We start from the raw sequence: 25,342 nt of genomic DNA on the forward strand, positions 1-25,342 counted from the left end.
CTACCCCATCACTCTTCCCCATATCAGCTTGCATAAACAGAATTCAGGATCCTCCAATGTCTTGAGAGAAGGCATCTCTAGGCTGAAAATCAGGTAGTAAGCCACAGCTGGTGTTTCTTCCCCCTTCCCAATCCTGAGGAAACTAAAGATCAGCAGGGTTGCCAGGTGGAAATGAGCAGGTGGATTTGCTCACGTACCCCATCTCTCTTTTCCACAGCAGCTGGCAAAAACAGAATTCAGGGTCCTTCAGAGTCTAAGCAGAAGCCTCATATTCATTGGGAGCACATTGCAAACGGCTTCTTCAACTTTGTTCTTTCAAGAAAGAGCATTCAGCAAGGGGAGGTCACATCCCAGACAATTAACTGAGTGAAATGCGTAAACATGATTACAGTTGGGTTTTAACCAAGGCCTTATTTGTGGACACAGCAGAATGAGGTACTGTCAGAAACCAGAGTTTCACTGTTCATCTTTGTATTTTATCTGTTTGCTTTTTGCAGGCTGAGCTCACTGGCAAGCCCCACAAAGACATCTGCAGGAGGCATGATCCAGGACCTGAAAGAGGACATAACTTGCTCCATCTGCCTCGAACCCTTTGAAGACCCTGTATCCATTGACTGTGGGCACAATTTCTGCAGGGTCTGCCTCTCTGCCCACTGGAGTGGAACCTCGCACTATGGGTACCGCTGCCCCGAATGCCGCCATCCCTGCAGCCGGGAGAGGATGATCCCGGACACTCGGCTGCGGAGCCTGGTGGAAAAAATTGGACAGTTGCCTGTAAAGGAGGTGGTTGAGGAGGAACTGGTAAGACCCAATCTGGGGAGGCTTAAAGTGGCTTATATAAGTAACCATTTTATGCTGTTTCCACTAGGACACTTGATGCAACATGAAGGAATCACAGCATCAATGCAAGTGCTGGCTGGGGAATCATATTTTGCATTTTCCTAGCTCCTCCTCTGACAATGAGTTTTCCTAATAGAAAATGAATGCTATGAATGCTCACCTCCAAATAGCAATATGCCCTAAAACACCTTAAAATTCTAGCCTGCTGTGGTGAGATTTATTGGTCAAGAAAGGAAGAGCTGTATATACAGTGGGTGGCCAACAGTCGTCATCTGCTAGCAAGATTTTGGTGCACAGACGCTCAGTTGCCAGCCTGATGTAAAACTGATCACGGTTATAAATTGATCTGCTGTGCTTTCTTCTGTGTTGATGTCTCTAAGATCCATGGGGTTGCCAGACTGTGGAGCATCTTCAGATCTGGGTGACCTATCCATCTCCCTTCTCTTTCAGGAGATACTGGTATTGGAGCCAGGAAAGCCAGTGCAGCTGGTGGGCTTGGATGATGATGGAGATCTCTGCCTGGATGAGGAAGCCTTGAGCCGCTGCTTGGAGCAGGGGCAGGTGAAGGACGCCCCTGTCTGCCTGGTCTCCATTCTTGGGGAGCAACGGCGAGGAAAATCCTTCCTGCTGAACTTTCTCCTACGGCGGCTTCAGAACCTGGTGAGAACAAATGCATGGGAACTTCTCTCTGTGTGTGTTTTTAGGGTGGGTTTTTAGGTGATGCTTGCAGAATTTCCATTTGAAAAGGGTCTGGCTTGGATGAATGTCCTTCACGGATCATGTTGCCCCATCTCATCTAGGTAATCAGCTGTACAAAATGGGCTTTTGTGCAATGGATTTTGTGCAAGTGCAAGTCAGAGCTGAAATATTATTTATTTTATTTTGTATATATCCTGACATTTTAAATGAGGGCAGTGTGCATGTGATCAGCCATCCAGACCCAGACCTGCTTAGCTTTAGCAAAGTGGTGACCACATGCACCTTCAAATTATACCCTGGCACACATTTGTGATCCGAGCAGAAGTTAAGCAGCTGTGTGGACATCTAAGGGTAGCAGAGGTATATGAAGATGAGCCCTGCTGGATCAGGGCAAAGTTTCATGTAGTCCATCCTGTTTTCACAGTGGCCACCTAGATACTTATGGGAAGCCTTCAAATAGAACCTAAGTACAACAGTCCTCTCCCCACATGCAGTTCTCTACAACTGGTATTCAGAGACATACATTGTATGCAGGGCAGATGCTCCAGGTGGATGGGAAGGGCAACCAGAGACACTCTTACTCTCTTCCACCCTTATGGGTTCTGAATCGGAGAGTGGTATTGTCCTATCTAGCTCAATACCACATAGCTTGCCTTTCTATGCCCTGTCTTCATGAACATTCTGTGGGTTTAACAAGATCACCATCCTCTGCCTTTCTTCCTTGTTGACAGGAGGCTGAGGACGGATCATGGATGGGTCAGGAAGATGAAGCACTGACGGGTTTTGAATGGCGACCAGGACCTAACACCACCACCAAGGGTGTGTGGATATGGAGTCGGCCATTTTGGGTCCAGAGTGAACATGAAAAGGTAAGAACAGCACAGCACAGGCTGTGAAGGTAACTAGGGAAAGAACAAGAGGAAGAAAGCTTCTCTCCCTCAGTGGAAATGGGACCTTCTGGTCATCCCAGCCCCCTGGAGATGTCCTCATGAAATACTTCCATTCCACATAATCTCTGCCCCACACTCCTCGCATCCTAACTCAGCCTTCCCCATCCTGCTGTTCTTTAGATGTTGTGGACTACAGTTCCCATAAGCCTCAGCCAGTACTGGAGTTGTGGTCCAAAGTACTAAAATGCCCAGGCAAATGGGAAGGTCTTCTCCTTGCATTGTAAAGCTTATAATGTTAGTACTGGAACTGCAGCCTTGGGGATTGAAGTTGGAGTGTCACCACAGAAAAGGCTCTCTCCTTGCAGAATTACAACCACCCTGTGAAGTCTGTTAGGCTAAGAGACAGTGACTTTTTGTGGTTATCTGGTGAGCTTTGTGGCTGAGTGAACTCTGGCCTTCCAGATCCTAGTTTGATATTCTAACCATTATACTACACTGCACATCCTCTAAGTTCTATGGTGGGCATTTAGATCAGGGCCTCTCTGGAAGATCTCATGACATTGGCTGGCCAGTACGAGAAGAAGAACTTCATGGGGAATTTGGATCCCAAGACATTTAGGATGTTCAAGGCACATACCACCCACTTAGGCTCAGCAATGGACAGGAAGCCAATATGGCTTACCATCACAACAGACACATGCCACCTATAAGCTATAAGTAGGTACTTTGGAGCCCGCCGGCCAAACTAATTCCTTTTCTCTCAGGAAACTTCTCCTATGAGAGTCCGTTAATCTCTTACTGTCCCTTTAGATTGCCATGTTCTTGGTGGACACAGAGGGGTCAATGGATGTGGAAAGAAACATTGAAGATGGTGTCAAGCTCTCAGCTTTCTCCATGCTGCTCAGCTCCTATCAGGTGGGTTCCTGCCAGATCCCTCCTTTCCAGGTGTGCTTTCTCTTCTTCCTTCCTGTTGCAAAAGTAAGTTCAGCGCATCTTCTGACACCCCTGTTGTTTCTTCCTAGATACTCAATTTGGCCACCATGATGAAGGACCCAGATTTGGAATACCTGGAGGTGAGTAGGATTGTAAAAGGGGAAAGGGGGATTGGGCATTATCCAGGGGAAGGATGAGGAAAATAGTTGGCTGGAATAAAATAGCTGGTTCTCTCCATGTGGGCTAGAAAGGTGGGTGGGCAAGATCCAGAATTCCTGAGTTCCCCCAAGTTTCAGGGAAGCAGAAGGCTGGATATATAGAACTGGAAGGGACAAAGTTTCTTTTTGTCTAACAGTCCCTGATAGACAAAAGGCAGGTTTCTGCCCAGCAGAACAATCCATGCAGCCAAAACTGCCTCACACTGCAAGCAGAGAATCCATGCACTGCCAGAAAATGCTGGAAAAGCAGATGGCAAGAGATGGCTTGAGTAAGCCATGCTGCACATTGCAGTGAAAGGCAACAAATCCCTAGGGCACCTTTCCCTGACCTGTAGCCCTCCAGATGTAGATTGAGTTTTTGGACCAAGATTGCTGTGGACTGAGTTTGAATGTTGTTCAACCATGCAACTAATCATGGACCAGTCAAGACTTCCTCAGCTTTGCCTACCTCCAAGGGATATTATGACCATAAAATGAGATGACTCCAACTATTGTTGTGGGGGTGGGGATACAAATGGTGATGTACATAACTAATACCACAATATAATAAATACCATAGTCATAAATTTATCCTGTGTGGTTTTGGCTCCTTGCTTCTGAAGCCCATGGCCTCTTGAGAGGGGAATAGATCTTGTGGGCTGGGCTAAAGGGCTAAGTAAACCAGATTTCTTCATTTCCTGGGTGGATCTCCCATTTCCTCTGCCCACAGATGTTCATGTATGTAGCTGAGACGGTAGGAGGCTCCTGCAGATTAAAGCCTTTTCAGGTAATGCGCACCAGCTGTTCCACTTCCTTCTCTTTGTTCCATTCTCTTTTCCTTCTCCTACGATTGCCATGATGTTCGTGTTCTCCGCCTCGCCGATCTGTCAAAGAGCTCCTTTGTTCCTGGGTTCCCATCTCCTCAGCCACCTCTCCCAGCCTCGTGTTCCTCTGCCTGGCACCCACATCTCTTTTTCTCTCATTTGCAAGCGCCCAATAATTTGCTCTTCCCACTGTTTTTGTTGTTGCTTTTTAAAACACCCCTTTGCATTTCTTTTCAATCATAAGGAGAGTGTCACAAACCCAAAATAACACCTCTATATGGAATGAAAAAGGCAAAACCATTATATAATTGGGCAGACATTGATTTGTCCACCCAATTCATATGTAAATCAGCTCTGGGCAATTCTGCCTATCCCAAGGTTGGGAATTTCATTCGTCCAAAGGGCCATGCTTCTTTCTGTGTCACTTTCCAGGTGTCACATGCCAATGGTGAGTAGGGCCAGAAGCACACATGAGAAAACCAAGGGACGTGCCTTTTACCTTTGTACTGTAGGCATGTTTCTGCAGACACTTGCATTCCCCTCTCCGTCCTTCATCTAGGCAAGCAAGAGACGTTATCAGAATGCAAGGAGGGCTCAAAGGAGGGAGTATGGCTTGGGGAGAATCCCTTCATTTAAGTATGTGCTGTGTGAAGGCGTGCCTCCTTTTCTTTGCCCTGAATCTTCCCAAGTTCGGCTTTATTCAGCTTGCAAACAGAACCTGAGCACAATGGCATTCTCCCACTTGTTTTTCTGCAGCAATTGGTATTGCCTCTGATACCTGAGCAGTAGCAATGGTAGCGATTGGTAACTTTATCCTGACCAGGTTGATGGTCATCACTGCATCTTCCATAGTTAAAACAATGCTCCATGTGAGGAAAGATTCTCCATTGAATTTCACACTGTTCATGGATGACCCTGTGTATTATGAGACAGGAAAAAGAGCATGTCCCTCTCTGTATTACTCAACACCAGGCATTGTTTTCTATGCCTCTGTCATGTTCCCAGTTATTCACATTTTTCCTAAGGTAAAAACATACAAATGCAACTGTTAATAATTATACTGATATTATTATTAGCCGCTCATCTGACTGAGTTAACCTGCACTTCCATGGACAGCGGTGAGTCCAAAAGAACCAGTGGCTATGCATTGTCATACGTGTGGAGGAAAAACTTACTGTATTTTTTGCCCCATAGGACGCACTTTTCCCCCTCCAAAAATGAAGGGGAAATGTGTGTGCGTCCTATGGGGTGAATGCAGGCTTTCGCTGAAGCCTGGAGAGCGAGAGGCATCGGTGCGCACCGACCCCTCTCGCTCTCCAGGCTTCAGGAAGCTATCCGCAAGCCTTGCAAGCCCCGCAGGAGTTCCCGCGGGCTCACAAGGCTTGCGGGCAGCAGCCTGCAGCCCGAAGCATGGGGAGCCCTCCGGAGGGCTCCCCGTGCTTCGGGCGGGTGTCCGCAAGCCTTGCGCGCCCGGCGGGAGGTCCCGCCGGGCACGCGGGGCTTGGGGCGGCAGCCTGCAGCCCGAAGCACGGGGAGCCCTCCGGGGGGCTCCCCGTGCTTCGGGCGGGTGTCCGCAAGCCTTGCGCACCTGGCGGGAGGTCCCGCGGGCTCACAAGGCTTGCGGGCGGCAGCCTGCAGCCCGAAGCATGGGGAGCCCTCCGGAGCCCCCCGTGCTTCAGGTGGATGTCTGCAAGTCTTGCTTGTGGGTGTCCGCAAGGCTTGGGGCGGCAGCCGCGGCTGGGGGGGGGGAATATATTTTTTTTATGCATTTCCCCCCCCAAAAAAACGAGGTGTGTCCTATGGGCCGGTGCGCCCTATAGGATGAAAAATATGGTAAACACAATGCAGTTTCCAAAAATAGACCAGAGGCAATTGTACTTCATCCAGCAGAGCTTTACTAGTGCTGAAGGCAAATGAACATAAATGGTTACAAATCCAGTACAGTGGTACCTTGGGTTATATACGCTTCAGGTTACCAGCTCTGCCAACCCAGAAATATTACCTTGGGTTAAGAACTTTGCTTCAGGATGAGAACAGAAATCGTGCTCCAGCGGCACGGCAGCAGCAGGAGGCCCCATTAGCTAAAGTGGTGCTTCAGGTTAAGAACATTTTCAGGTTAAGAACGGACCTCCTGAACGAATTAAGTACTTAAGCCCAGGTACCACTGTACATTAAGGATTGGCACAGTCCAGTTGCAGCACTTAAAAAAACTTATAAACTTAAAACAAGACTAAACTTTAACACTAATCATACTATGTACACACCAGAGGGATAGAAAGAGAAAGTAGAACCCAGGCTCTTTCTGGCCTATATTTATAGTCAGCATGACCTTAATTGGAAGAGATAAGGGAACCATTTCAAACCAGCTGTACTCAGCTTCCAGAAGGTATAACCAAAACAATCATGACCCTTCTGCTTGCTTCTCTCACACAGAGAAACTTCTAGTAGCTTCTAGAATCCTCTTGTATTAACCAGAATAGGAAAGATCAATACATCAGATCAATACTTTCTTCACTAAGAAATGCAAACTGGTCCTTTAGTGGCAGTTACTCAATGCAGGTCCAGGGAGATCCCACATCTGCCCTGTCCCGCCAGAAACGTCTGTCTTGTTGGGATTCAACCTCAGTTTGTTAACCACCATCTACCTTCCAACTGCTTCCAGACACTCACACAGGGCATTCACTGCTTTCACTGGTTCCGATTTAAATGATATATTGTTTGCATCATTTGGGTTGCACTTTTCTGCAGTTTTCAGCCTTACATTATCGTTTTTCAGACTCAGTGCCCGAGCTGGACACAGTAGTCAAAGTGTGGTCATTGAAATGATTTGTGTAAGAGGAATAGGAGCATATTGTAGGAAAAGCAGTTCACATGCTTCGTCTCTCTGTTGCAGCATCTTGATGTCCTGGTGCGTGACTGGTTCTTCCCACCTCAATTTGGATTCCAGGAGGGACAGAATTACCTCCAAAGTACCATACAGGTAAATGTGACAGTGGAAGCATTGGATGGAGAGTCTTTCTCCAGTTTCTCCACTCCAACTATGTGAGTAAGGTGGTTACCAGGGAGAGGGCCTTTTTGTTGGCGGCACCCCATTTTATAGAATGCCTTCCGAAGAAAGACTTGCCTGGTACCCAATCTATGGCTTTTTAAGGTTGAATAGAAGGCCATTTTGTTTATCCAGACCCATTGATTCAGGGATGGGGAATGAGATCCAACTGGTGGGGTGGGTCCTTATCTCATCTATCTTCATGGGCAGCTTGAACTGGTGGGTAGGGTCACTCATCTGTCATCACAGTGATGCAGATAACTCATTTTTGTCCACATACTTTGAAGGGCACAGCTTTGTACTTTTCAGGTGCTGTTGATAGGAGATGCCCTTTGGGCCCAGTCACATCTTTACCTACCCCACACCTGGCATCAAATATGATGACAGGTGTAGGGTAAGTGGGCATGGCTTGGCTGAAATGGCCTGGTGGGTGTAACTGGGCCACTGCTTTGATTGCAATAGGCATATTTAAATTCTTGTGCCAAGTACTTTCCCCCTTCCTGATTTTCTGTTCTAATTGCTTTTAGCTTCTGGACTTACGTAGGATTCTGGATTTTTATTCCAACTGCTGTTTGTATTAGTTATAATTTGCTTTGTTGGCTCTATTATTTTTACTGTTGAAGTTATGGCTTGTTGAATGGGTTAGAAAACCATGCAGAGATAAAAGTGAGGTTACAGGGAACCAGGCAGAGGGCCTTCTCGGTGGTGGCGCCCACCCTGTGGAATGCCCTCCCATCAGATGTCAAGGAAATAAACAACTATCTGACTTTTAGAAGACATCTGAAGGCAGCCTTGCTTAGGGAAGTTTTTAATGTTTGATGTTTCATTCTGTTTTTAATCTTTTGGGAGCTGCCCAGAGTAGCCGGGGAAACCCAGCCAGATGTGTGGGGTATAAATAATAATATGAATATGAATACGAATATGAATATATCAATCCAACCCAACTAGCTGCTTTGGAAGAGTGCTTGAGAAGTCCCATTCACAACAAGCCTGGCTCCGGGTGGTTGTTTTTGGATGGCTACATCTAATTCTCTCTCATTCTTTCTCCTCAGAAACTGGATCCCAAAAGGCACCCACGGGCCCTGGAGGCCCTCAGGAGCACCAGCACCCGCTGCTACCTGATGCCCTTCCCTGGCAAGAGGCTGGTGGTGGGAACTGAGGGCACACTTGCAGGTAAGAACCTCTTCTCTTTCCATCATTCCCACAAGCTGCTCCAAATCCAACTCTTGCTCCTCTAATCTGCATTAGCTCTGTGCAGCATGTGAGCTGTTCACTCATTCATCCACTAAGTGGAGCTTTGGTTCCATAATAAACTCCTTTGTTAATCCATAGTGGTGTTTTCTCCTTGCTAGCCAAAGACTTTAAAGAGGAGAAAACTGCTTAATTCTGCTATCTGGTGGCTGGAATTACTGGTTCCCTTTGATGTCCTCATTGTTTCTTTAGTCTGCCCATAGAAAGCAGTACAGCATGTACTACTTAACCCCAAAACAATAGAAAAGCATTTCCCCACTTCTATCATGTAAAAAAAGAAGAAGTGATGTTTCTTTCATTATTTACCAACCCTTCACTTCAAGGCCCCAGGGTGGGTCGCAAGAACTAACACAAAATGTTAAAAACAGTTTAAAACAACTTGCAATAACTTGTGTCCTTTAGTCCTTCCAGTTTCTCAGGCTTTGGCATCACTTATGTCAAACCTAAATGTGATGCAAAGAAATGTTATCTGTCACTTTGATCTACCATTTCTTCTCACTTTCTCCCACCCATATCTAAGTGGGCAGCAGCAGCCTGGATCAGGCTGCAGGAGGGTGGAAGCTACAGCTTCTCATTGCCTAGCCCCAGACCAAGGCGGCTGAACATGTGACATGTCATCAACGCTGACCACTGACCATCCTGACTGGGGTTGATGGGAGCTGGAGTTCAAAAACATCTGGCAGACCCCATGTTCCCCATTCCTGGTATTGAATGCAAACCTTTAACCGGAAGGTTGGTGGTTCGAGCCCACCCATGGATGGCAGTGCAGGACGTTGGACTAGATGACCCTCAGGGTCCCTTCCAACTCTGCAATTCTGTGGTTCTAAGTTACTGCTCCAAATGCTCTGTTCACGTGCTTTTAGGTTTCTCTCTCCTTATATTCAGTGGCATGGTCAAATGTAAAATTGGGGAGGGCTACTGAACCTTCAGCATCATTCTTTGTGGCCACCAGGGGGAGCAGCTGTTCTGAGAGTGTCATTTGTTACAGTTCCTTTGCCTGAATTGCCTGCTTTGTTTTTGTTTCCCCTTCCAGACATGGATAAGGATTTTAGGGATTGCCTGAAGGCTTATGGGAACGACATAGCCAGAACAGCTGTAACGCATGTAAAGAGTGACCAGGAGGGAAGAGCCCTTACAGGGGCACAACTTGCAGCCAAGGTGAAGGTAAGAGATGCAGAATCAAGTCTCTAATCTGGACAGAACATGGAGAATTCCACCTGTTGAATTTCTGCCTGTCACACTGCTCTGATAGGCAAAGAAGATGTGCTATGTGCAAAGAGATGGCTTAGGGTAGGCTTATATAAAAGAGTAGAGGCTTTTGGTTCTGCTCTGCCTTAATGGAGGAAGACCCCATGACAGCAGGAGATTGTTGGCAAAGGGAAAACAAGGACGATTGAGGGTAATTATCCTTGCAAATCCTCCCCCCCAGGGATTGGGGGGATGGGGGTAGTTCATCTTGGTACCTGGCTCTTACTCCGGCATGGAATGTGGGGGGCAAGGAGACGCTGAGTGCAAAAGCACTTTGCCTGCCGAAAACCTCCCTACACTGCCATTAAGAAGTAGAGGCTCTCCTGTTAATTAGAGTTTAATTGCACTAAAGTATAGGCATGTGCTAAAAGAGATTGACCAATAAAAACATTGCCCTAACATGTACATGTACATATGACAGAAGTTTGATCCGTTGGCCCTCTTGTTGTCGGACTCCAAGATCCATCAGCCCCAGCCAATGTGGCCAGAGATGGTGGGAGCTGTAGTCCATAAGCATTGGTGGCAGGGCAGGTGTTCTTCATCCCTGTGTTGCTTTTCAGCAGGTGAAGTTTTTCACAGCCCAGAGCTAAACATTATTGCATGCTAATAGCTGGACACCGTGTGACTGTTAAATGCACAGCTGTAGGGGCTGACTTAAAAGCTGGCCAGTCAAAGTCTAGTTTTTCTCTGAAATGTAACTGTTGCAACACAGGGTTGAAGTAAGATTTGGTGTCTGTGTGATGCTGTTTTGGCTATGTGAAGAAAAGCTGCTAGTATGTATGTGTATAGATGGGTGTACTCTTGGACTGGTTCTAATCTAAAAATAATGTAGACCTGGCTGATATCCAATGGGTGGATGTAACTCAGTGGCAGAACATCTGCCTTGAATGCAGGAGGTCCCGGATTCAGTTCTTAGCATCTCCAGGTAAGTCTGGGAGAGACTCCTGCCTGAAGCCTTGGAGAGGTGCTGCCAGTCAGTGTAGACAGTACTGAGCCCAATGGACTCTGACTTTGCTCTGACTTTGCTACATCCTGTATTAATTAGGAGCATCCATAGCTCAGTGTTAGAGCAACACCTTTGCATACAGAAGGGTTTGATCTCTAGGTAGGAAAGATTCCTGCCTAAAATCCTGGAGAACCACTGCTGGCCAGCATACAGTACAGACAGTACAGTGGTACTTCGGGTTACAGATGTTTCAGGTTACAGACGCTTCAGGTTACAGACTCCGCTAACCCGGAAATAGTGCCTTGGGTTAAGAACTTTGCTTCAGGATGAGAACAGAAATCGCACAGCGGCGGCATGGCGGCAGCTGGAGGCCCCATTAGCTAAAGTGGTGCTTCAGGTTAACAACAGTTTCAGGTTAAAAATGGACCTCCAGAACGAATCAAGTTCTTAACCCAAGGTACCACTGTACTGAGCTAGATGGACCCAATGGCCTGACTCAGTATAAAGCAGCTTCCTATGTATTTTGGGACAGGGACCAACTCATTGCCATCCCTTCCACTCACCTCACTTGCTAAGCTGTACTTCAGGTCTAGTGTAGCCAGTGCTGCTATTGCTAACTAGGAGAAAGTTCGAGATATGAGACCTCTCCGTCAGGCACACCGCTGCAACTCAGTAGTGCCGTTGACTCCCTTCAGCATGTCCAAGTGTTAGTGTGGGTGTGGCTTGTCCTAACACACAGGCTGAGCTGCAACTCCACTGCAGTGGAACTTAGGCCATGCTGCCAAAATCAAGATTTGTTTTTTGTTTTTCTCTTTTCTTTCCCTTTTTGGAATTTGCCAGTTGCCCTGGCTTGAACTCCATTTCTCTTGTGTTTGTCATTGGTTCTGCTTCTTAAGTTTGTTTGTTCTAAACCCCATTGCAATCTTGATATTTTTATTATCCTAGTTGTATTAATTAACTGTTAAGGTCCCTTTAACTGTGCGGTTGTCTTATTAGGGCCGAAAGTCAAAACATCATTTGTAAAAAAGCAAATGAATGTACATGCTCCCAGTGTGGGAAAACAAATGTGATGTACGTGTGGACTGTGAATGTATTTAACTGCAGCACTGTGGCTTCTGACAGTATGTGACTGTCTTTTGGTGTGGGGAGGCAGTTGTAAACCCCATTCTCAGATGCCACTCCTTTTCTTCTCTTTCCTTTTCAGAATTTCTCCTCTCTGATGAAGAAGTATAAGTTTGGCTTCTCTTCAGTCACTCAGGTATCAAACTTCACTCTCATCATCTGATGTTCATGATCAGCCCTGCTTCTGTTTCCTTGACCAGGCCCCCATATTGCTTGTCGTTTGGCTTACCTGTTTGATCTATTTAAGCAGAAGCTGCATTTTTGGACACTGCATCCATCAGCCAGGGTATATTTCAATGGCAAATAATACAATAACCTTGCTGAAGCTAAGCAGCTCTGGGTTTGGTTAGTGCTTGGATAGCAGACCACAGGTGTCCATTACTTGATAAATGAAATAAAAACCTTCTCGAGATGGGACTGAGAGGTCAGTGAGTGGGGGGGGGGGGCGACAGCTTCTGTTGCTGTGTTATCAATAGGGAAGGGCTATAACTCAGTGGTAGACTATTCATTATGCATGCAGAAAGTTCAGGGTTCAATCCCTGGCAGCTCCAGGTAAGGCTGGGAGAGACTACGGCCTGAAACCCTGGAGAGCCACTCCCAGTCAGTGAGTACAACATTGAGCCACATGGACCAATGGTTTGCTTGGTGTAAGGCAGTTTCCTCTATTCCTGTCCATCACCACAAGGAAGATGTCATATGCAAACTGAAGAAGATGGCTGGCACAAGCAGGATTGGTATATGAATGAATACTTACCTTCCTTTGCCACTTCTGGCAATGGGGTTTGAGGGGACTCAACTGAAAAATGAGAATCTTCCATTTCCTTCCACCCTCCCCAGATGGCTATCACCTTACACAATCTGGACACCCAGGAAAAACTGCGGCAGGAGTTTGCAGATTTCATCAGAGAGCAGGTATGAGCAGAACCAAATCAACAGATGTGGCTGTGGGTTAAGAAAAATGTTGGCAAAGAAGATTTTGAGGAATTTTGGAGGGTTGGATTTGGGAGAAGGAAATAAATGTGCCGTGCAGGTTGCTGGTGGCAGGACATATTTATAATATTGGACCACTGTTGGTTGCACTTTAGGGATAACAGGTGGTGTCGTCTGTAGGATCCATTTGAGAGAACTGTCCAGAAACATTAAAATTTTTAGATGTTTTGGATAGGATGTGAAACTCCAGGAGTGACTTTACTTTTGTACAGTAGGCTAGTTTCTGCACACACTCACACATCTCTATCTATATGATATCCAGGCAAGCACCAGGCATTGCCAGAATTCATGGACACATTACAGCGAGTCAATACAACAAACTCGCAAGAAAGTCTTGAAGTAGGAGTGGTGAGGCCTGTGACTAGCAAAGAGGGGATCTAGCTATGCTTGGGGAGAGTCCCCAAGGGCCAGATAGAAAGGCCTGGAGAGTTACATTTAGCCCCCAGGCCTAAGGTTCCCCACGGGTGCCATATGATCCTCTAGGAGAAAGGGCAGGAGAAATACAATTGTATTACTATGAAGTGGGATTGTCTTGGGTAATGAACTGGCATCTCCTTTCTGTTTTCCTTCCCTCCTACCCAGTTCTGTAACCCTGACACATCTTTCCTTCTTCCACTCAGGACGAGCTCTGTCGTCCCATGATTGCTGGCCTGCAAGTGACTCCCAAGTCCATGACGCGGCGCCTTCTGAGCAAGCAGTGCGAATTAATGCGGCGGTGTGAGGATTCTCTGCAGGGTGATGAACCGGGCCGGACAGAGTCCATCTTGTCACTGGAAGACCACCTGAAGCACGAAGCTCAAATTTTTAAGGAGCGCTACCACCGTCGCTACAAGTCCCATGCCCTCAAAGCTGGGGTGGCAATTGGCGTGGGTGCTGTGGGGTTAGCTGGTGGAGCCATCGGGGCTGGCGTGGCAGCTGCCGTGTTGGCCGCAGAAGCCATTGCACTGAGCACTGGCACTGCCGCTACGTTTGCCATTGGGACCATGGCTGGTGCAAGCACCTTTGCGGTCATTGGGGGTGGGGTTGGGGCTGGCGTGGGGAGCAGCATCGGGGAGAGGAAGACCCAGGAGGCCAAGAATGTGAGTGAAGATGACCCTGAGGGTGAAGAGGAAACCAGCCTCTCAGATGAAAGGTGCCTCATTGGGTCACGGAACTCACCTTAGGGTTGACAAAGAGGCAGTCCTGTGACCTACAGCTTCTGCTGCAAACAAGTGGCAGATCACTGTAGCCTGCACACCTCTCCTTTCTCATTCAGGCATATCTCCAAGGGTGTGGATGGCAGCAGGGGAATGGATCTTACATACTGTCCTGTAAAACACATTAAGAATTGTTCTCCCTCTCCCTCTCGTGGCTGGTTAAGGGATAGCAAAATAGCATGCCCTTAGTGTTCATCAACATGGAGAGGTGACACACTAGTGATGACTTGAGGCCTAGTAATGCGGCCTTCTGATGCTAGGATGATTGCATTCTCTCTAGTGGTAGGTAAGGGAGCAGTGCTTCCTTCTGTGTCCATTTCCAGCTTCCTTCAGTGTCCAGGACAGGTAATGCAGAACAGGGGGCCTCTGGAGTATCATGGACCCTTTTGCAGGTTACTTTTGCCCCCAACACCTATGCTGAGATAATAAGCAGAGTGGAGGGGACGGGGAAATCGGACCCTCCTATTTTTTCCTTGGCCTATCTGTAGCACCAGCAACACAAGCTAGGGAGCAGCCTGGTGGCATCCTAGAAGGGCATCCTGGGAGAAACATTACTGCCACCTCTTTAAAGCTCACATATTGAAAAGTGAGCCCTCACTTTAGCCTCTAGTGTGAAGTCAGGGAATGGAAAGGAGTTATTTTCTTCTTGATGTAGTTAAGCTGCACCCTCTCCCTGCAATTTATTTCAGGAGGTCAAAACCTTTCAGCTGTTACCATGTTCATGGGGGGTTAATCAGTTTCAGCACCCTGCTGATTCAGTCTCTCAGGTATGCAATGTCAGGTGAGTGAGGGATGCAGTTCCCGATTCTATTGAACAGCAAAGGCTGCTGGGAAATTTGCACTTGTTCATGGGAATAAAGCCTCTCTCATTATCCTCAGGGAAACCTTCCCACTGATTCTCCATAGTGTATTCTGAAGTGCCTAGAAACTTGATGTTCTGACGCAACACTTTTTAGGAAAGCAAATTCATTGTCAGATATACTCTATATTCCCGGCATTATATCCAAGTGCCTTGGCTTTGGGGGCTGCTTATTACTTGTCCCTGCCTACCCAGCCTCTCTTGGCTCTTGTTTCAGGAAATACATTTATTTATTTTACCTGGCTTGGCTGTGTGTGTGGTTTTTCTGCCCCCTTCTTGCTCAGACTGCAGCTCAGGATCCAAACCTTTGTGGTAGGTCTTTCCACCACCATTTCCTCCCCCACCCACCCCGCTACACACACCCAAAACACAACCAGTTTTATGAGAACACAAAAAGAACATCATATATCCTGGTTCTCAGCCATCACAATGCTGTAGCCTCAGGTGACTTTTGCCTTAATTGCAGGGGACGAAATCCAGATGTGAACAGCCTGGAGTCAAAACAAGCTTATTGGCAGGACACGAGAAGGCTGGGGAAAGCAGTGTTTAGTCTTCATTTCCATCTTCTAAGTTTGCTTTGCAGTTTGGATGGTTACTCAGGCCAGCCAGATGTCAAAAGAAGCACACATTTTGAAGAACTAATACTCTTTTTCTCGGTGCAGGGAAGTTGACCAGTAAAGAAATAACAAATTACCTAAACTTGGGGAGGGGAACCTGTCACTCTCCAGATGTTGCTGTACTAACTCCCATCAGTATGGCCAACAATCAGGGGTGACATCTGGAAGGCTACAGATTTTTCACTCCTGGCCTCAAAAAAGCTCCCCCCCATAACAGTTGTATCACTGTCTCAGTTTCAGAGAATGTGGCTTTATTTCAAAGTATAAACCAAAGGGGTACAAAGGATTATAATTATTCTTAAACTTGGAAAACTGGTTGGGGTGCTTTTGCCTGTGTTCTTCCCCTCTTCCCATCATTTTATCACTCTCGGTTTGAATGCTAATCCAGTCATCTGTGCTGCAGACTCTCAATCCTGGCCTCAAACAACATGAAGATCATCTCTTCCCCTTAGCAGATTTAGATATGTCTCTCTTGTGCACTTGTGAGTTTCAGAGTAGCTTCACTGTTTCCCAAAGAGCTCTGAGAATCATTTTCTGAGAGTATTAGAAAACCTTCCTTAAGGAATTATCCAGAGCATTGCTTTGTAGTCATGGCAGCTAAACAGGTTTGAAACAATGATGTGCAAAAAAGAGAGAGCTCTTTTTAAAATGATTGTCTGTTTTTTGTAAAAAGAAATTGCATTTGAAAATGATCAGACTTTGGGTGAAATCTTTATTAGTGTGGTGTGGGAGTTTTGTTGCACTCACATGACTTTTGACATGGCCTATTTCTTCCTTTTCTACAAAACATCCCTCTGGTGGTCTGCAATCTGTAGTCTGTACTTCCTGAGCATCTCATGACTTCCTTGGGTGAGGTTTCCTGAAAGCACTAGAAATTGCAGAGGTTGCCTACCATGCCCACGATAGCTGCCTGACGGTTGATGTTTTTAAAGTAACATCTTCTTTTATTTTTAAAGTGATCCTTGTGTGGATGTTGTGGCGTTGTGTTTTGATTTTAAGGTAAAAGGACAGACCAGTTTCATGCAGTTGGTAGGCAACCTCCTCAGCTTCCTCCAGTTCGACTGAAGCCCAAGGAAAGAAATCATGAGATAACTCCTCCCATGTGGCTTTTTCAGATCAGGAAGCACAGACAGGCAAGAGGGCCACAGAGTGCTGGAGAAATTGATTGACACCAAAAAGCCCCCACCACTACTGGCCACCTTTGCAATGAATGATAAAGTAAGTAAGCTCAACCCCAACTCACCGTAACTGCAAATACTTTCTGAAGTACACTGAGAAAGAGGCAGAAAAATCAAGCATCTTTCTTTGGGAAAGAAAATTTTCAAGGAATTAGAAGACAGATTTCAGCACAGCACAAGTTTAAGACAAGGCAAAATTTGTTTGTGTTGGCAATGGCTTTAGTTCCATCACAGCCCTAGTCCCCACCTGCTCAATCCCAGTTCCACAACCTTATCCACAATATAGGTTTTGTTTGTTTCAATGGAAATTCATCTTCGGAAGGCCACTGGAAAGGAGGAATGGGAGAGGCCACCCCGTCTCTCAGACACGGCGTATTTTCATCTCACTTCTCTTGAGGGAATAGTAGAAGCCCTTCCACTGGGCCCAGTTAATGCCACTTGCATAGGAGAGGTGGGCCCCGCCAAGGTAGAAGCCATTCAGGTTGGAAACATGACAGCTCTTGAACCACCAGGCACCCGAAGACAGCGCCGCACAGTTCTGCACAAAAAGGTCTTGGTCCCGGTCGAACGTGGAGAACTTCTGGCCGTTGTGGTAGGTCAATGAGTCACCTGGTGGGAGCACAAAGACAATGGTGTGACAAAAATGTGGATTCCATAAAGAAAGGGTGGGTAATCTGTGGCACCTCAGATATTATTAGACTCCCACAAGCTCATTGTGAAGGCCAGCGGTCAAGGATGATGGGAGCTGTAGCTCTGCAACATCTGAGGTTAGGTACCTGCCATGAAGCCTGCTGCAAGAAAAAGCTGGAGTAGTGTGCTTACTTTAGAGTAGATTCACTTGCAGCTAGGTGCCTAGCTTGATACAACTGGCTGTTGGCATGCTTTCCAAAGAGTGGACTTTCTTGTGATCTGAGTTTCGGGACAATTATACTTAACCACACTGATGTACAGAAAATTTTCCCAAAGTTAAGAACCAAACCCTGGGAGGGGAGTTTGATCCAATGCATTGTCCTTATGTGACTCAGAACCAGGACTTCTGGATTATGTGGTGTTGGATGGGACTGGAGGTCACTTCAGGACTCTCTATAACAGTAGCAGGGAGTCTGTTCCTGGACCCCCATCCACTATACTGGCTGGGGCAGATGGAAGTTAGGAGTCCAACATATAGAGGTTCCTCCACATGTTCCTCAGTGCTGCACTCCAACTCCACATATCCCTGACTATTGTCCATGCTGGCTAAGACTGATGGAATTTGAAATCCAACAACATTTTGAGGGCCTGAAGCTCTCCACCCTTGCTATTGTAGTTGAAGGATCTATTTCAGGGGATAGAGCCAATGTGTTAGGAGCTAGCACCCTACCCAATCCTGGGTATGGGGTGGGGGGCTGAAGTAACAGTAGAAAGGGATGACTAGTAACTTGGCACCCAGAGCCCCTCACCTGCTCCCCCATCAATAAAGCCAGACACATGCAGTGTGTAGCCATCCTCTTCTGCACTGATAGCGTGTGGCGACAGTGAGAAGTCCGTATATCTGGCAAAGACCGTACTGTTCTCAAAGTCCTCCAGCTCCACACGTAGTTCATACTTCTGCTTCAAGGTCAGGAGGTGGATATTTTGCAGCCCTGGGCCATAGAGCAGATAAGAAGTATTATGTAGGAACCCAAACTGTATACACACAGAACAAAAGACAGCAACGCAACCACCCACTCTTTTCGTTGGGAGCTATGTATTGTCTGAGCCAGTGCCTTTGGACAGAAAAGTGGTGGGCAGGCAGAAAAGGGGAACTTGGCTGCATCTCTTGGCTCAGAGACACTGAAAACATGCTCACATTTTACACTGGAATTGTCTGGGCCCAGGAACATGTTTCAGCTGCATAGGGAAGAAACCCAAACATTTGGTGTTCCAGAATGTCCTGGAAAAGGAAAATGTCTTTGTCAAGAGCTGGGGGGCGGGCGGGGGGGGGGGGGAGAACAAAACCCATGGCCTGCTGAGAAGAGAAAAAGAGGGCTGGAAAAATGTTATACCCTAGATAACTGGTTCAAGAAAGTTATGTTCATCACTATCTCAAAGAAATTGTAATCTTCATGCAACTAAAGGTGATGCTGATCTTTCTGACTCTACCTGTTCTTGGTTATTTATTAACTACGTGACAACACAGTCACTCAGGTGGCAAATCCTTGTCTGTAAATGGGCTGGAACCCCTTTCCTCTTATTTGCTTTGTTGTGCAATGTAAGCTGAGTTTTTCCACCCCGCTGACAACTTCGTAATTATGGGCTCATTCAGACTCTCTTTTGTGCCTTGTTTCTAGGCACAGGTCCACATTTCAAAGGGTCCAAGAGTGTTTTGTTGGGTTTTCTTGTTTGCCCCAATGCTTTTCCCATGAAAACCTTCTCTTTACCACTAAATCAGAACAAACTGCAACCCACAGAAAACTTGAATTGTATTAAAAGAGCAGGTTTTCATGGGGAAAGAAAAGTACTCAGCCTTAAAGCATGGATCAGTGCCTAAAAAGTGCAGGACAAATGGTAAGTGTGGATGAGCCCAATATCCATTCCATTTACTCATGATTTTTGACCAATTGGCTTTTGTATTTTATCATCAAAACCTCCTTGTACTGAATTCATGTTACTTTTTGGTTGTCAATGATTCATATTGTCTGTTTTGTTGTTGTTGTTGTTGTTTAAAAGGAGGGGGGGGAGAAAGAAGGTATTTCCCGTTACTCATTTCTATTTACCCAGCCAGTATTCACTGTCTGCTCTGCCAAAGCCAAACCGATAGTCATTCCATCCCCGAAAGAAACTGATTGAACCATTGAATCGTTTCTGGAAAACCTGGAAAATGTGGTGGAAGGAAAATGATAGCATTAATCTCTAATGAACTGGTACCCACTCATTCCCCCCGCCGCCACCAGCAACGGCGTTCCTCCCATCACCATGGAAAACAGGAATCCCAAAGTGGTGGTGACATGAAGGAGATGGTGTGCCTTCAAGGTACAAAAACAAAGATTCCTTCTTCCCATAAACATTCACTCCCTCCTGTCTTTTAAAAAGAAAACTTTACTTAAAGCCTGCCTTTCCTGCTGCCAAACACTCATGAAGGTGGAAAAATGTAAACAGTGAAACACAAAAAAATATAAAAAATGAAACATAAGAAAATTTCAACTAGGGTATTTAAAAAATCCAAAGGCTAAAAACAGGGAACGTTGTACCTATGCACTTCAGTGTGTGAGTGCAATTATGCATCCATATATGCTCACAAATGAGAAAGACAGACAAAGAATGAGAGAGAGAGAGAGAGAGAGAGAGGACAATGGCCAAAAAGAGGAAAGATATGAAATAATTTACCAAAAACTCACACACAAACTTTGTTTCATTGCGGTGCCTTTAGTGAAACACCTGGGTAAGCACAGAAACAGCTGAGCTACCTACATCAATCTACCCCAACCCTGTGATCCCTACTGCCAGGTTGAGGTGGACCTCCCATCCCACACTTTGCTCTTGTTACCGTCCATTTTCCATCGTCGGTGGTCATGTCGCAGTACACAGGCACCGGGATATTGGGGCCCGCGGGATAAATAAGGTACACGCCATCTGTCTCAGAGCCTTGGTCATATATGTCTTCACAGTCTAGTGGGAGGCCATCTTCACAGTGTTGTGGCTGCCGGGCTGCCGCAGTGGAGGCAATATATATATATTTTTAACAGAAGTTAAATGTATGTGCTCAATGTAGGGATGTTGTGGGAGAGTCATCGCTCCTCCTCTGCATTCATCTAACTCCTCACATGTGGAGTGGAATTGCTGAATAGGGTTTGTAAGTTTAAAGCACACTCTTGGAAGGAAATCAAAATTTTCTGTGCTCCCCGGAACCTCACACCAATCCTGGAAGTGGGGATTGTGCGACAGTGTTGTTTCAGTCCCTCAGCTTTTCCAAGCAGGGGGATGTTTCAGGGAGTACCTTTTACAGGATCAATTCCCTTGTAAAGAAAAGAATCCTGGAGACTTGCAAGCTACTCAGAGTAAGACACACCTAAGTCTATTGATTACACTGGATTGTAAGGCCATGATTTGCAAAGTCTGTTTATTTACAAATGTATTACATTAGCTCCAGGAAGTAGGCAAACATCCAACTTTTTTTGGGGGGGGAGACTCTAGCTCAGTGGAACAGCATCAGCTTTGCATGCAGAAGGTCCCAATTTCAATAACCCACATCTTCAGGAAGTCCTGCCTGAAACCCTGAAGACCAGCTTCCAGTCACATGCCCTGGAAAAACTGGGACATCCTGGGTTTTTTCCTATGAGAGCATGGTATCCATAATTGGCTCCTTGCTCTCTCGTGATTTCGGGCCAAGATCTCACCTCGAAAAAAGCATTTTCTCCAGGTCTACAAGAAGATGCCAGGGATTGAAGATGAGATCTTTTTCATGTAGGGGCCCTGAGCTATATGGCCCCAATGGGAAGGGATAGGAATGGCAGACTTAACATGAGGGGCTTGGGCAGGCTCCATATAGCAGAGTCAGCAGGTCTTACCTTCAGGGTTGATGGCCTGTCCTTGTGAGGTGGGCAACTGAACAAGGAGGAGGAGGAACAGCAAGCCTGGCTGGAACAGAGAGACCTGGGAGAGCCAGAAAGAAAGAGCATGGTATTTTAGAACATGGTGCATACTGGGGACAAAACAGAAAACGTGGAGAGGTGCTCTCCAGGGTAGCTGGAGCAATAATCTGACTTGGCATAAGGCAACGTCCTATGTTGTAAGAATACAGTGGTTGTGGTGTGTGTGTGTGTAGACTGCCTTGTATTCATTGAAGGAAAGGCAAGATAAAAATGTGATCAATCATTCTCTATTTCCAAGCTGTGAGTGTTATTGCTTATGTATCCAAAAGGCTACCACCCGTTCACAAAAGGGAAGCATCAGCAGGCTTGGAGGAACACTGAAAATTGCAGAACACAGCACAACACAATTTCACAACAAATTAGTGGGGAGAACTAAGCAGGGGAGGAAGATCCAGAAACAAACCAGCAAGGACAGAGCTTGCTCAATGGCTACAAGAGGCTGGCTGTCTTCTGGTGAGGGGTGAGGACAGAAAAGTTCTTTAAGGTGAATGGGACAGTCACTGGAATCCTGACATTTTGTTGAAGATTTCGCTTGTAACTACTAGGAACAAAATTTCAGGGAAAGATTGTCGGCTAGTTTGGTCCTATGCTGAGGATCCTGTGCTGAGATTTCCCTCAAAAAAATCTGAGTGAGAGAGCCACCGCTTTGTTTTACTTGGAATTGTACTGAAGTTTTTGGCCAACAGCCTGACATCCAGCAAGAACGCACCACAAAGAAATCTGAGTTAGCATTCATGCCAATCTTGCTTGAAACAGCTCCCTCTTCCCTCAGACTGAAACCTAAAATGGACATACATTTTTAATCTTCAAATGCTTGGCTTAATCTTTGTTTTATAGCTTGTTCTGAAGCTTTCACGACCCCCCTTGAGCTCCCCCTTTTTTGGAAGGTAGGGCAAATATTATAGGTAATGGAATACCCACAGAGGCGTTAAACTACCCTCCTTTTTCAGACGTTCATTGAATTTGTGGAGGGAGGAATAGGGATGATTGCCTTCTATTCTTGCTCCCAATTGCTACCTATATAACAACTTCTGCACACGCACTGGGACTGGGGAGGCTTTCTCTGTGCAATCTGCAAAAGTTGCAAAGTTTGTACAAACAACCAGATGTACTTTGGGTGATATCCAGTGTTATTCATACTCAGAGCAGACCCAAGGGACTTAAGCAACTTGTGTCTATTTATTTCAGTGGGTCTGCTCTTGGTATGACTTAACTGGATATGACCTCATTAAATCTGTATTTTAAAATTAGCTAATGGTGCCACTGCTTTTACAACTTGTGCATCTCTCATTCTTTTTCTCCCCCTTATTCAATTTAACCTTACCTGTTCCTGCTCTCCTTGTCTCCCCACCTTTCCAGTCAAAATTAAAGAGTTGTGCTTCTGCTAATTTGCCAATCTCTACTATGGTTACAGTATGTAAATAGCGTCACATATCACCAGCACCATCATTGATTGATGAGTCCTCCATAACTCCATACATCCTGGATACAGATCGCTTGCTTGTTTTGGATCAAAGCTCTAGTATTCCGGTGGAATTTCTCCATTTAGAAAGCAGGCACTAGATATTGTTAGACATATGGGTAGCAGAATAAGCATGCCTGTGGCTTGGTGGGGGGGGGATGTCAATTGTAGAACAAATGACTAGATTTAGGAATGCAAGAAAAGCCCTCCTGGATCAAACACAAAGTCTCTCTATGGCGGAAATGACTGGCAGAATCCGAGACCAGGGAGAAGAGTTGGTGGAAGAAGATTGGAAGAAGTTTAAAGACTATTTGCAGAAATACTGTAAAATTAATGAATGTTAAAATGATGTTGGACTGAAAATAAGTGGTTTTGGTAATAAGGTTAATAAGAATATGTAAATATTGATAGTTATATGGATGAAAATATATAGTTATAATAGGTTAAGATACAGAGTTAAGATAAATGAAAGAGGGTAAGGATTTGCTGAAAGGATTTTGTAAACGGGAATACAAAAAGGGGAGGTGTGAGGAAGTCAGGGAAGTAAGGAAATGAAATGTAAGGTATGGAAAGATCGATGTGTTTTTTAAGTGTTTTTTAATCTTTTTTCTGTAATTTGTATTTTTTCTTTTTTCTTTTTTTATTTTTCCTTTCTTTTTATCTATGTAATCTTTTCTTTGAAACTTTAATAAATATCATTAAAAAACAAACAAACACAAAGTCTCTCTAGCCCTGCATTCTGCTTGTCACTGCAGCTAGCCTGGATAATCCATGGTGCACGCAGGAAAGACATGAGTTCAGTAGCCCTCATCAGTGTCTGGTTTTCAGAGATATACTATCACTGAAGCTGGAAGCTCCACTAGGTACTACGATGGGTAACAACCATTGTTAGACCTCTCCTCTTTTAAAAACAATTACTCTCAGGCCATTGCAAGTCTTTGATCAGTGAATCCCATGAATTAAAGAAATCTTACACTTATGTAGATCACGGCCAAAAGCCACTGATAATAGGGGGAATATTGAAAAGCCCTGTGAAGAAAATTAGACCCAGCTTTCCACACCAGCCACCACCACACACAAGCAAATACCCTCCCCTCAGATACTACATTACCTTCATGTTGTCCTACAGTTCCTCTTCCTTTACGGTTCTTGTTCCTGTATTTATAAGTCTGGTGTGCAGATCTTTTCCCTGCTCCTTTAGAAGCTGTTTCTCCCACCCACCTTCCTCTTCTCCTCTTGCCGGGTCTGGCATGCAGCTGCAAACAGGTTGTCTATTTACCCTTTCCCACCCCCAATGCCTGCCCACTAACACCCCCCAAGGCCAGGGATCGGAGACAATATGTAAATCCTGGATTTATAGTCCTGCAAGAATAAGAAGCCAGGAGGGTTGGGAGTGTGTGTGTGTGGAGGGGGGGTTATAAAATAACTGCAAGACAGGAAATGAAAGTTGGGGGAGAGCGGGAGAGAGAGACTAAACAAGCCAAGAGCTTAGACGCTGTCCAGGGCTCTTGGCACAGACAAGTTTTCATTATTCACCCTTCACACGCACGTGCAAGAAGTTGTGTGTGTGTGTGTGTGTGCGCACAATAAGGGAGGGCTAACTTCAAACTTGGATGGAGAGAGTAGAATTATTGGCGATCAAGACTCTTCTCCAACAGCCTGTGGGATCCAGTGGTCTGTGGAATCCAGTGGAGTGTTGGAATTATAGGAGCCAACTTTCCTGGGTTTGGTGAGGGAGCTTTAGTGGTTAGAAAGTAAAGAGCCTGGGAACAAAGACCTCTGAAGGAACTTGATGTTCAATGGTAAAAGAGAGAAGCCAGGGAGCCAAGCAGAACTGATGCCCGACTAAGGGAAGGAGCCTTCTGCACACTATTGCTGATGCCCTCCTCAACATCATCGGCTTGGCCACAGCCATGTTGTATTTCTTCTTCTTCTGATGTTGCTATAGATTTTATAGTCCTATAGATTTCAGATGTATATAGGCTTCTTGATGCAAGAATGGGGGTTTGACACAACAGCTCCCTGAGCACTCAGTTCAGTGTTGTGGAAGCCCGGATGGCTTCTTGGTATTTGGGAGGGGGGTCTTCAGGCTGTGAAGCAAGCAAGATGAAGTCCAGAAGGCAAGTGTAAGAGGTCTCACTCCAAAGCCAACCAAACACCAAGCAGGGCACTACTTTATCCCCAATGCTATTTAATATCTGCATAAAGCTGCTGTGAGTGGTCATTAGGAGTTTGGGGCAAATTGCCATCAGGACACCGATGACACTGAGATCTCCTTCTCCAGAACATGACAATCAGGAGATGCTGTGTGGGCACTAATCTGGTGACTGGACACATCAGTGGGATGAATGAAGGGAAATAAGCTGAGCTTGAAAAGGACACTATCCTATCTATACCAGCTACCAGGCAGGGATGGGGTGGGAAGCTGGGAGTT

General features: G+C 45.8%; 2 protein-coding genes across 5 annotated transcripts in view; one reads left to right on the forward strand and one right to left on the reverse strand.

Annotated features, from left to right (window-relative positions):
* Nucleotides 1-15,279, forward strand: part of RNF112 (ring finger protein 112) — a 24,149-nt gene extending 8,870 nt beyond the window's left edge. For all 4 annotated transcript variants that reach the window (XM_080978651.1, XM_080978649.1, XM_080978650.1 and 1 more), the window contains 12 exons: nucleotides 498-801; nucleotides 1,291-1,500; nucleotides 2,271-2,408; nucleotides 3,240-3,344; nucleotides 3,452-3,502; nucleotides 4,290-4,346; nucleotides 7,277-7,363; nucleotides 8,482-8,602; nucleotides 9,714-9,844; nucleotides 12,079-12,132; nucleotides 12,834-12,908; nucleotides 13,607-15,279. In XM_080978651.1, the coding sequence (XP_080834777.1) occupies nucleotides 541-801; nucleotides 1,291-1,500; nucleotides 2,271-2,408; nucleotides 3,240-3,344; nucleotides 3,452-3,502; nucleotides 4,290-4,346; nucleotides 7,277-7,363; nucleotides 8,482-8,602; nucleotides 9,714-9,844; nucleotides 12,079-12,132; nucleotides 12,834-12,908; nucleotides 13,607-14,149 (1,833 nt within the window). In that variant the 5' untranslated portion in view covers nucleotides 498-540 and the 3' untranslated portion in view covers nucleotides 14,150-15,279. The remainder of the gene's footprint in view (nucleotides 1-497; nucleotides 802-1,290; nucleotides 1,501-2,270; nucleotides 2,409-3,239; nucleotides 3,345-3,451; nucleotides 3,503-4,289; nucleotides 4,347-7,276; nucleotides 7,364-8,481; nucleotides 8,603-9,713; nucleotides 9,845-12,078; nucleotides 12,133-12,833; nucleotides 12,909-13,606) is intronic.
* Nucleotides 15,280-15,892: 613 nt separating this feature from the next.
* Nucleotides 15,893-24,309, reverse strand: MFAP4 (microfibril associated protein 4). The gene is made up of 6 exons (XM_080978685.1): nucleotides 24,020-24,309; nucleotides 21,363-21,447; nucleotides 20,342-20,502; nucleotides 19,572-19,668; nucleotides 18,276-18,458; nucleotides 15,893-17,445 (listed from the first exon to the last, which is right to left on the reverse strand). The coding sequence occupies exons 1-6, from the start codon at nucleotides 24,023-24,025 to the stop codon at nucleotides 17,198-17,200; spliced, it is 780 nt and encodes a 259-aa protein (XP_080834811.1). The 5' UTR covers nucleotides 24,026-24,309; the 3' UTR covers nucleotides 15,893-17,197.
* Between the last annotated feature and the right edge of the window lie 1,033 nt (nucleotides 24,310-25,342).

Source organism: Podarcis pityusensis (genome assembly GCF_964106645.2).
Source record: "Podarcis pityusensis genome assembly, chromosome: 13".
NCBI classification, from domain to species: Eukaryota; Metazoa; Chordata; class Lepidosauria; order Squamata; family Lacertidae; genus Podarcis; species Podarcis pityusensis.

What these genes read in the sequence shown, in the direction of transcription:
- MFAP4 (XM_080978685.1), bottom strand. An exon ending in CCGACGATGGAAAATGGACG is followed by an intron (nt 19,669 to 20,341) that starts GTAACAAGAGCA and finishes CACATTTTCCAG; the next exon opens with GTTTTCCAGAAACGATTCAA. An exon ending in CTTTATTGATGGGGGAGCAG is followed by an intron (nt 17,446 to 18,275) that starts GTGAGGGGCTCT and finishes TGCTCCCACCAG; the next exon opens with GTGACTCATTGACCTACCAC.